This window comes from Chiroxiphia lanceolata, chromosome 4 (genome assembly GCF_009829145.1).
Source record: "Chiroxiphia lanceolata isolate bChiLan1 chromosome 4, bChiLan1.pri, whole genome shotgun sequence".
NCBI lineage: Eukaryota > Metazoa > Chordata > Aves > Passeriformes > Pipridae > Chiroxiphia > Chiroxiphia lanceolata.
Window position 1 is genome coordinate 61,490,125 of NC_045640.1, and position 12,284 is coordinate 61,502,408.

Here is a 12,284-nt window from a genome sequence, read left to right on the forward strand (position 1 = left end):
TCCTGCTGGCTGACCATCAGATATGGAAATGGATCATTTTTTAACAGTTAAGCATATTTTCCATACCCTACTACGACCAGCCTTTGATAGGAAATGAAGCTGCAAAGTGATGATTATAAGAGGCATTCATCTCAGTTCAGTTAAATTATAAAGAACATTAGGACCAGGTGAGGTAGAGTAGCATCCTCTACTGATTAGTGAAAGGATGTTTGAGGCATTAACCTTTATAAATTATGGTGACCTTTCTTAGAGGGATAATAACTGGTTAAAGGGGAAGAGGCATATGCGAGGGGGAGGAACTGAAATTTCTGGTACCCGTTGTTGTTTAACTGATATGTCTCTTTACAGATGAAACTCTAGCATTGAAAAATGATATCTTGACTATGTTTGCAAGGGGAAAGTATTTGCCAAGTGGCTGTAAAGGATCCTCTCTTTTTCTTCCCCCTTCTGCTAAGCCTCAGAAGAGGAAGGGGGAAAACCTTTCCAGTGTCCCATCTGTGGTTTGGTTATCAAGAGGAAGAGTTACTGGAAAAGGCACATGGTGATTCACACAGGTTTGAAGAGTCATCAGTGCCCACTCTGTCCATTTCGCTGTGCACGCAAGGACAATCTCAAGTCACACATGAAGGTAAGAGAAGTGTTTTCTGACAACCAAAGTACTCGAAACATCAGTCAAAAAATGATGGTATAACAAACCTATTTCATTTGCATTTACAAGAACAAAATTTCCTTAGTTGTACTATGAATGATGCCTTTATTTAAGCAAAGAGGCCATAAAAATATAAAGAAATAACTTTTATTCCCATGCTTGCCTTTCCATTTTATGCAATGTGGAAAACTGCCTTGGGTTGTGTCAACTTGGTGCAGCACAAGCTGTCTGTGACTGACTCACTTCTGGACCTGGAACCACCAGATGCAGGGGTGTTGGATTGGGATGTGGCGCGCAATCACATCAGTGCTGACTTTCAGGATGCCAGCTAGTAACTCTGTGTGCCATTGCATCACACTAAGTGGGCAAACCAACTTGGCCAGCTCTAGCAGGGATCTCTCCATTGCTTTCTACAGACAGGGCTGCAGTATTAACTTTTTTCTTGTTGTGGCTTTCAACTGCGGGCAGCTCAGCAGTGAATCATCCGAACCGAAATGAATGACAGATTATTCTGTAATGTTTTGTTTTCAAGTGTTTCCATTAAGTTTAGAGTGTGCTCTTAACTCAGCCTAAGTTTCAGGCTCAAACTGAAGATGACCTTTTGAAGGAATCTGTATCTGTGTTGATACAGAAAAATATAAAAATGTAAAGAAACTCGGTGTCTGCTTAGCTGAAGTACTACATGGTTGCAACATAAAGAATGCCAGGTCTTGCAAGCCATATAATATGCTTGATGAGGTAAAAATGATGCCTGTCCTATTAGCCCTTCAATGAAGAAGCTGAAGTTCAAAAAAATTTCCCTTGTTAATGAAGTTGAGTTTTATAGTGATAGTAAAATGGTTTATTATAATTAGCATTTTATCTGTTTTAGACAAATGTGTGTAACAGAGACTGGTGTGAAGGGGGACAGAAATGCCTGTTCAGGTTTCTTAGATGCTATTGCAGAATCTGAGCTCACTGGAGAGGAGTCTGACCTTCCTTACACTCAAGTAACTATTCACTTCAGTTTAAGTTATTCAGATTCCGCTGATCACAACAGCAGATCTTGCCGTGGTTTAGGTCATTGCTGGGTCTGAAATCATCCCCCTAAAGTCTGAAGGCTCATTCCTTAACACTTCAACTCCGAATCAGTGCACTTCTCCCAGGCATCCTTGGTGTATCATGCTAATCCTTGTCAAGTAGGCTTGGTGTTTATGGCTCTTTCTTTTAGGACTTGGTGTTCTGTGTTGACTAGAGGGCACAGATGGCCATCCTAAGTAGAAGATGAATAGATAGAATGGGAACACAGCATGAAAAGAAAGGGTTTTGATTTGGGTTTTTTTGTTGTTGTTGTTTTGGGGTTTTTTATTGTTTTCAGCTGTTGACAGCCTGCACAAAAGCATGCATCACCTACAAGCTTGCTATTCCCTGCCAAAGACCTGTTGTTTTCCCCTGCTTTGTAAAGGACATCCCTATTATTCCCCGCAGAGATACAGATACTTGTTCTCTGGCTTTTTTTGCCTTTTTGGTAAAAATTGTTTGCAGATTGAGGGCTTATGGCGTGGTGATTTCCATAGGTGGTCACTGGTAGGATGTTGGAGAAAATTGGGGACTTTTTCACTGTCTCTATGTGCTCTCAGATTGGTGGCTCTCTGAGGCCTTTGTGCTCCTTTCTGCTCCCCTCCCAACATTAATCCTTTCATTAACTGAGCCTGCATCAGCTTAAAACAGACCTCCTTGTACAGCCATGTAACATGTAGCGTTAATTATTTGGTAATATGGAAATTATAACCAAGTAGTGCTCAGTTAGAAAACACTGAGGTCAGAGTCAGGCCCAGAGCTGCTTGACTCAATGTAAGAGATTACAGCCTCCTTTAGCCTTACTGTGAAGGAAATATCTGAGGTCTCCTCAATCAATGCAGTCCGGTCATGCAGGTCATGATGGAGTTGGGGGTCTTTTCTGGTAAAACTGCTCCCTATTTGAGATGAAAGTAATTGTCTTTAAAAACTATGTGGTCTGCATTTTGATTTTGTCCTTGTTATAGTCTCATGGATAGATGTAAAGAATCACAAGGACAACAATCTGAAAGTTTATGTTTCACCTTAATGTCAATCAGTTTCATACACACTTTCTCAATTGACTAGGCCATTTGTAAAAATATTTTCTATTACATCAAAATTGAAGCAGGCGAATGAGGTAAGGGCGTGTTAGTCGTGTGTCCAAAAGTGCCAGACATAATTTGAGGTTTTTTTGGTGGAAGTATAAATAATTGATAACCAAATTAAAAATAAAAAGTACCAGATTTCTTTTCTCATTATAAAACAGTGCTCCTTTTGAATCTGTGTGTATATGAGATGATAATACCTGGCACATATATAAGCCAACAGCGTTCAAAATGGAATGAATACACATCAGAAATGGTACAGCACAGCTGGGAGCTACTTAGGATGGAACATTCTGGTTATGCCAGTAGGTTGTTTCGGTTGTCTTCATTGTCTTACTATCCTTTGGGAACCACCTGGCCTTATCTCCTTCCTGGCAGGCAACTTGTGAAGGCAGAGCTGCTTCCAGCTCTCCAGCCCTCTCTCCCTCCCCATGAGGCAACTGTGGCTACAAGTGAAGACACATTTTTCAAAACTAAAAATGCTACTCAAAATTAAGGTACCGGGTTGGTGTTTTTTGTTCATTATAAGCCAGTTTTTTTATTCCAGAATGCTATCACAAATCAAGCTTTTTTCCTTTATGCTGCTCTTCAGTTTTCAGGTTTTATGCTCTATTGATAAAGGATGACAGGCAAAACTTGTTGAGGTGTTCTGTCCAGCTGCAGTCCTCAAAAAAATCTAGTTGTCTTATCTATCTTTCTTTCTTCCTAGGCAGCATAGCCAAGAGTTTGAACCACCTCATCTTTTTTCTAGGTTCTTCTTAGGTATTCTCCTTGAAACTGATTTTTCAGTGATTTAATTTCCATGAGTGGTTTGTGTGAGTCCATATGGGCCTTCCTTACTGTCTGTATCTTTAGGTTAATGACAATAGCTACATAATATAAATACTGTGTAATTTCATGGTAATTATAACATGTCTAACTGACTGACCCAGAATACAACATTGCCAATGTTTTTGGTGTCTTGTCACCTGCTATAGAGAAAATCTTAATAGAGAGCTGGAATGATTCCAGCCCTGACCCATATTCGGATCTACATGTGCTACCCACCACGCTGATGGAGCATTCTTCCAGCAGGGGCACTTTGCCAGGACCAACTCACAACTGGAGGCGAGGAAGTGAAAGGCACAAGAAGGGAAACAGAAGGAAGGTTTCCACACAGACACACAAGGAACAAGGGAGGCTGAGTAGCCTGCCTTTTAAGGCATGCAGTGTTATCTGTAATTGTCATATTGTGTTTAGATTCCACTGTGATAAGCACCTTAGAAAAATCTTAAAATAGACACAGTACAGAATTTTATTAGTCTGTTTTGGAGGCAAATTATAGTGCACACATAACCACAAGTTCTCCCAGGAATCTGAGGGGAGCATCTCGGGACCCGATTCTGGTATCATAGTGTGATTTCCAGGGATTCTGAGAATACTGAGCTGAAAATGAAGGTGGAAAAAATTAATGGGTAACTCAGAGGTGTCTTGTCCAAGCAGGCCACAAGTATTGTACTTGAATTCTTCTCTCTATCTAAATATATATTCAGTTGGAATATGTTTTCTTCTTGAGAGAGTGAGTATCTTATGGACTTTTTCTGCAGAAAGCAATGGAAAGTTGTGGTGTAATTCAGCGAGATGTGTTCAGGCTTTTTTGTTTTTCCTGGTAGGGATTAAATTTACCTCAGAGCAATACCACAAGCATCAGTCAGACTTTGGCCAGTTTGTGTCTTTGGATCATGCACATATCTTCCTCAGCAATTGGTGGACAGATAGGCTGTGAGATCATACAGATATGTTCCAAGAAAGCAACAGGATATTAGCCTGAGCACTTGGAAGGGGGAATGAGGAAGAGGAGCATATGGCCAAAACCAATATCTATAAATGTTCCTTGTGCTGCTATATAGACCTAAGGCAGACATGGGTGAGCTAGCCCTTCTAGCAGAGGAAAAGAAGTTTAGCATTGTGAACACATGCTGAAGCATGATGGTATGACAGCAAACGAGGAAAGAGAAGATGAAGCTTAGCAGAAAAGCTAAGATGCAGTGGTAGGCAGGTCATGTGATGCTCAACCACAGGATTTTCCTGCATTTGTTGCTTATGAAGAGGGACCATGTGGTGAGGTCTCAGATTAATGTTCCTGTGTAACATGAAGAGGGTTATAATCAGCTTCTCAGTTAGGGAGAGGCTATTAATTACATGATAGTGGGACTCAGGAAAGACCCTGAAGAATATAGCCAGATGCTCCCTGCCCCTTGGTGATTTGCTTTTCCCCTTTTTGTTCCTCAGCCAGTGTCAGACAACTGAATAAGCATTCCTAATCCATTTTTGTGATGTATAGGACAAGTTATTTTAAAGCATCTTCACCATATTGGGAGAGGAAGTTGACTGTGTTTTATGAGTGCTTTTTTAGTTTAAGTTAAGCTTAAAGAGCCCTGGGAGCCACCTGTGATTCCATCAGCTGAGGGTAGGCAATACAAACTTGCACAGCTTTTCAACATGTTAAATCTTTGCCCAGAGTCTCAGAGAGGTGCCAAAAGTGACTTCAAGTATCTGCTTTTTAATCTTGTCACTTTTTGCATGTGAGAAAAGGATAAGACAGGATATGCATTGATACCTTAAATCTCTAAGGAAAAAAAATACTGTTTTTTGAACACCTAGTCCAGTCTAGCACTGCAGAGAGGCTTTTTTTTCTCACCCTTTGCTTTCAAGCGAAGCAAAGAAGTAGTTTAAAAAAGAAAATACTATATAAATAACGTATGTGTCCTGAGGGGAAGGATCATATCAAAACTAACACCGTAGCACTAAACTTTTGAAAATACAATACTTTAAAAATTAGAGAACTTGTCAGAAAATAGCATGAAATGAAAAAGCAGAGGGCACATGATAGATGCAAAATGGAAAGTGTAATCAAATGCAGTTGCAGAAGGTGGCATTTTACTAAAAGAGAGTTAAAACAAAAACAAACCCAGAAAAAACCAGTACGTATGCAGGTGTGACTGACTGGCTGGGATGTAGTAGCTTTTGATTGTAGTAGTTGCTTGAACACCTGCCCCTCATGGAAATGTTAATCCTCTTGAAAGTTGGTGAGAAAAACTAAACTTACAGGAGGCAAAGAAAGAAGTGATAATTAGGTCACAGAAAGTAAATAAAGAGTGAATAGCCAGAAGCAAATATAGCAATGAATAGATTCAGCACTCCAACCACCTTATGGTCTGCTCTTGCTTAGGAATGAAGGTTCTCAAAAAAAAAAATTCCTCTTAGGCTCAGTATTTGTAAAATAATAATTAAAAAACCCTATTAAATCCCACAAAAGAAAGGTGAATGCCTTTGTCTCATAGCTAGAAGGGAGAGTTTGTGGAAAGCATTACCCCAATTTTAAGGAAGGGGAAAAGAAAAGTTCTACCACAGCAATACTACAAAATTGCAGGACGTGCCTGTGTCACTGTATTGCTCATCCCTACTCCCTGGTGTATCCTGTTGGGTGGGATCACGTGTATTTGTGACTGTGGTACATCTATATTGCTGGTGAATCACCAGGGATGTTAATTTTAAGTATGAAAAGATGACCTAGGAAACGTCTTATGATACCAGAAAAGTTAGTATGTCAACAAAAAATGTAACAGAAAAAAACCAATTCAGTGCTACAAATGATGTGATACGATAGGGACGTGGTTTCTGTAAAAGAAAATCATGTGTTCTTATACTAAGATGTTTTGAGCATGTCAGGAGAATCATGAACTTAAGAATCAGTTGAAATTTATTTGGTCTATAAAAAAGCCTTTGGCAAAGCTTCTCACAGAGAAGCTGCCAAATAAATTAAGCAATATGATGTACTATGGCAAATTAGAAATCCACCAAGAGACAGTAAAACAAAGGGTAGGAACGAATTAGCAATTTTAAGCATGAAAAAAGGCTAACAGAGGGGTGTTCCATTACTAAAAGTGGAATTGTGCATATTTTAGCAAATGTGATCTGCACAAAATGATGACTGTGGGTAAGAAAATTGTAGATGATACAACCTTATGTGCATGAATCAAGATTAGAAAAGGCAAAGCTTGAAAGGAAAAAAAAAAGGCTGACTGACTGATAAACAAGGGGGCAAATGAAGTTATTGTTGACGAATACAAGGTACTGTACCTTGGAAACCGGAGTCTAATAATGCACCTGGCTGTCTGATATAATGAACTGTAAATGCTCAGGAAAAATATCTGGATATCATTGTAGACAGTTCAATGAAAACCTTTTCTTGACATGCACAGGAGTGGTTAAAAAGTACACTAAACATTTCAGTGTCTGGAGAATAAAACAGAAATAACACTGAAAATATGACAATACCATTATTACCATGTGGTATGCTGCCACTTCTGGTCACTGCATCAAAAGAGACATATCAGAAATAGAAGGGATTTTAAAAGTTGGCAATGAAAATTATTAGTGGGTTAGCAAAGAAAGAACTGCCTTTGAAGAAAGAAGCTGAAAAGAATGAGACTGCCAGGAGGGTGAGAGAGGTGTGATCAAAGGTGGGAGGTGTGATAAGAATAATGCATGTGATAGAGAAGAAAAATCCCATTGCCTCTTTTTTTCTTTCTTGTAATTTGAGAATGAGGAGGTAGAAAGAGAAACTGAAAGAAACAAAACTTAGAAACTGTGACCAATAGATTACTTGTATTGAAGTCCTCAAACCAGCCTGAAGTTTGTAAGCACTATATAGTTTTGCTGAAAAGATCGAGCACATGCTGAAATAACTGTAGAGACACAAAATATCATTTGAGAGTTGGCAGACTGTAGGGTTAATAAAGATAATAGAAGTACTTTGCCCAGACAAGGAGAACATCCATAGTTAAAGGAAATAAACTCAGAAGCCAGAAGCTTGTAAGTGTTTCTGACATAAGTCAAACAGTAGTTTTATGGGATTTTGAAAGAAGCATTCTCTATGAGCAGGTTGTGCACTGTGGCTTGTTGCAGTGTAATTCAGAGAGATCCAAACCTGGCAGCAGCTGGGCTCAGACTGGGACTTTGGGGAAAACCTGCCAGCTGCACTCTTGTCTCCTCCTGCCTGTGATTCTTGAAGGAATGGCCTATTTGAGTCTAAAGAAGACATCCGATGGTTTGAGTAGCATTAACACGTTCTCTGTCTCATGGAGGGAGAAGGCAGCTTTTTGGACTGCAACATTGTGTGGCCTAGATCTCCCCTGTGGCTTTCTGTGTAGCTCTACGGGGTTTCTTGTTTTTCATTCTGCAGCAAGTAGTTACTGCCTTGACTTCTCCCTCCAAATAGCATAGAATGGCCAATTCTTGGCTCTTTCAACTGCTGTTGAATTAGAAAATAAGGGACAGTTTTTTCTTTAGAGGGACTTTCGCTTCGGTTTCTGATAGTGTTCAAATTTTTAAATGAAAAACATTATGTATTTTTGAAAATATAATAATAAAAATATGTTAAAATCTTCTGGAGGCAGTGGACTTCGGACATTGGAGGCTAAATACTGGGCTTGATGTTCTTTCATATGTTTTTTGTTTTCTAGATCTAAAATTTTTCCTTTCGGCACGAAAATATTTGGGCTTGAATTCTGTCGTTCCTTCGGCTGCAAGTTATAAACGTACTTTGTTTTATGAGAAATCCATAAAATTTTTCAGCTGTTACTCTCTTTGGGCAGGAAAAAAATCCAAATGAAATGAATCAGTCACTCCTATTTTCATCCATTCTCAAAAGATGTTGCAGGGGTGGCATACCATACTCCCAAGGAGAGAAGGTGGGCTCCCACATTGACTCAGCCTTCTGAAGGCATCATATTGATGATAGTGATAAGGGCCTCCAGAAGAAGTGGTTAAATATGTAGGCAGGGAAATGTTGATTGAAGGGGATCCTGGAGAGAAATCCTGACACAGAATCTCAGTGGGTGTAAGAGAGAGAGTTGCCATGGTGAGAGTGCTTGCTACCATCAGTACATCTTGGTGCTCTTCATGAAGAGTACTGTGAATACTGACTGCTGTGCTCACAGACCATCCTGTTTCCAGTAGTGTAGACAGGCAATCTGCTTGGCATTTCCATTGTAACCTGTTAATATTTAGGATTTATTGTGCTGCTATTCTTCTGTGAGGTTGCTTTAAATCTGTTAGGTTACCATTAGCTTCTCTCTTTTTTTTTTTTTTTTGTCAGATGCAGTTATAAGATTCCAGAATTACTTTGTCTGTAAATGTCATGCTTATAAAATACTGAGAATGTCATTCTGTGAAACAGCTGGCCAAGAGAAGTTCTCTCTTGCTGTGTGTTTGTCTAGTACTATTCTCTGGAGCCCTGGAAGAACTGCTGAATGAAAAGTTATACAGCACTAGTGAAATGTGTCTTCACTGAATGCAAAAAGTACAAAAAGAGGGACATCTCCCAGCTTCATGTTTTAGCAGATCAGAATTGAGGTCTTGTGTATGTAGAGCTAGGGAATCCTGGATTGTGACCGAATTCCTCTTACTACACAGAAAATTAACCGGGCCAAGTCTACAACCATGGGAAACTCCAGCCTGAATTTTGTCAGGGCTGTGTTTGGGAAATGCTACTGTTACCCCAGAGCTCTGCGGTGTCTGCACTAGGACTCTTGGGATGTAGATCTCAGCTCTGCAGGAAACTGGAAAGTGCTGAAAGCCTTAGCTAAAGCTGGGTTTTCTAAGCTCCCTGGTGTAGAGCTGAGCTTTGATTAGAGCTGGAGCTCTCAGGGCTTTTGGACTCCCAAATTGTAGCAGCAAGTCTTGGATCCCTGGCACAGCTGGATGCTACTGAGCCAAGCCCAGGGAGCAAGGGAAAGAGTGCCACTCAGTAGGGTAGGGGAATCACGCCTCGTTTGCCAAGAGTTCATCAAACCTTTCCATGTTTCAGGTGGAATATTTTGCTTACAACAAATTGCCGTTTTCCAACAGAAATCTGTCTCACTGAAATGTTTCCAACCAACTCGAGTCACAAGTGAAAGCTCAGTCTGGTGCCAGTTTGCCCTGATCACGTGTTCATCAATTAGTAAGGAACAAATGTATATATTTGCCAGTCTTTTTGCAGGGTCTAGCCTGGAATGCCACTGTAAGGATTTAAAATTTATTTGTGAGGTCGCAGTGAAAAAACTTTTCAATAGAACTGCTGCTATTACTCTGGGCTCAGTTGTTCCTTCCCTGTAACGAGTACTGTATTAAACAAGAAATTGTAAAATTATATGTATGTAACTTATATAGTTTGAGTGCATCTGCTCATGTAATGTGTTAGCCATTACATATGGGTGGATGGAGTTCTCTTTAAAAGCTAATCAGGATCAAACCTAGTACCTAGGATACTAGGCATTGTGTTCATACTGGAGCATGCAGGCTCTGTGAGAAAGAGCCTGCAGTCAGAGTATGAGGACAGTAAGATTAACTGTGATTCTTAATAGACTGTTAGAATAAATCGCAAACACCATATTTTATGTTTGTATTTTATCATAACAGAGCTGTTTATTTGCTAGTAGAATTAATTTGTAGCAAACTATTTCAGTAACTCCTTGGTATTGCCAGGTGCTGTGTTTTTATCCTAATGATACATAAATCAATGAAAGACATTGCTATGCAGGTTGGTTTGGTTTTTTTTGTTGGGTTGCTCTGAACAATTTTTATTTGTGAGGTTGCAAAGAATGATGTTTGTTTTTTAATCAAGAAAGCTACTAGTTACAGTTTGGAAGTCTTTATGTACTGACAGGTCATCAGGATCTGGTTATAAGGACTGTTTGATCCAAAGCAGACTTCATCATTTCCAAGCTGCAGAAACAGATGTTCCTGATTTTTCTGTTTTCAGTTGAGCCTGATGTTTGTGTTCTTTGACTTACATATGAAAGAATCCTACTGTTCTTAGTGCCTGACTGCTTTCCAAGTGCTCAGAATGAAGAGTTGACTCATTAGTTAGCATCTTCTTCTTTATTTAAAATAGCATGAAAAGTGTAGAGTTGAGATTTCTACAATGCTATTAATCTGTTTTGCTTAACACATGCTTTTATCTTTCACCTCTTGAACCAGGTTCATCAGCACCAAGACAGGGGTGAGACCTTTCAATGCCAGCTTTGCCCTTTTACCTCCTCTCGCCACTTCAGCCTGAAACTCCATATGCGTTGCCATCAACATTTCCTCAGGACAGAATCTAAAGTGAAGGAGGAAATACCAGAAACTGAGGTGAAGGGGTCACCACAGCTAAACAGTGACTCCTGCCCGGGACCACAGAGGGAAGGAGGTGGACCTGACCTCACGGGATCAGCATCTGTATCTAAAACACCTGATGTGGCTGGGCAGCCTGGTGGGGGTGTTCCACCTTTACTAGTGAAAGAAGAGCCCAAAGATGACAGTGGTGTCTCAGCTGCACCTTTTGCTCTTAGCACTGTTGACAGAGCCCCCAACAACACAAAGCTGAAAGACTCCTCTGACTTTGTGGCCAACACAGCATCAGCACTATTCAGCCAAGACATCTCTGTCAAGATGGCATCAGATTTTCTTATGAAGCTGTCAGGTAATTGAGCAGCAAGCGGCAGCATCAGCTGCTCCTTCACAGGCTAAGAAACAGTTTGCCTTGGGTTTGCTAAGTCACAGAATTGCAAGGAGGGTAACCTTTTAGCTTCTTAACTTAAAATTTCTTGTTTCTTTTGATAGGAGAGGTGCATGATGGGGGGAGGAGGGGAAACAGTGAGTGATTTTGCTGTTTAGTTGCTGGGATTGGGAGTGAGAACTTTTTATCCAGGCTTTGAAGTTCATTGACAATTACCTTGGCAAATCTCATTTAGTGTGTTTTTAAGGTATGCTCAATACCTGCAGTTCTGGTTTGAATATTCAGCTCTTAAGTTCTCTGCCTTTACACCCCTGTTAAAAAGGACAAATAAAGTATTGGTCACCTTCCTTTCAGAGTAGTATTTGAGGTCTAAGTAATAAGTACGTATGAAGTATGAGTGTTATTGCATTTCTTGGTTATTAACTCTTTTTTTAAAAGAGTGGTCCCAGATTCATTAACAGCTTTTAATTTTTTAATTATTTTAATTGAAATCCCTTTCTAATGCAAAGCATGTGTTTACCGGTTTTTTTACTGTCAGATAATTGCTGTAGGAATGATATTCATATGTGAGACTCTGAAGTGGAGGATGTGTTTAGGGTGAATCTATTATATTTTATGTACTCTTCTATTGATATGACTGAATACTTCAGGACTGTTGATATACTGGGGAGGTGCTCTGTACTAAAGTTTTTCAAAATTGGCCTTGAATTTTTAAAGAGAAGGAAGTCAGGAAAAATGTTGCTGAAGAAAGTTCTGTTTCACAAGGAGATGTCAGTTCCTAGGGCAAGTTTTAGACTTTGGAGATAGAAGATAATCTTTTCAATAGAGAATAATTAGTCACCTTTCTCTTTTATAAATGGAAAGTAAGTTACATTTTAGCAAATTTTTTTGTCACGTAAACTAAGGAATTAGCTCTGTCTTAATGCCATTGCCTTGGTGGAACCACAGCCATTTATTTAGGTGA

General features: G+C 39.6%; 1 protein-coding gene across 2 annotated transcripts in view; it reads left to right on the forward strand.

Annotated features, from left to right (window-relative positions):
* ZNF827 (zinc finger protein 827) overlaps positions 1-12,284 on the forward strand; it is a 106,119-nt gene that overhangs the window by 31,081 nt on the left and 62,754 nt on the right. For both annotated transcript variants that reach the window (XM_032685749.1, XM_032685748.1), the window contains exons 3-4: positions 456-628; positions 10,801-11,284. In XM_032685749.1, coding sequence (XP_032541640.1) covers positions 456-628; positions 10,801-11,284 — 657 coding nt within the window. The remainder of the gene's footprint in view (positions 1-455; positions 629-10,800; positions 11,285-12,284) is intronic.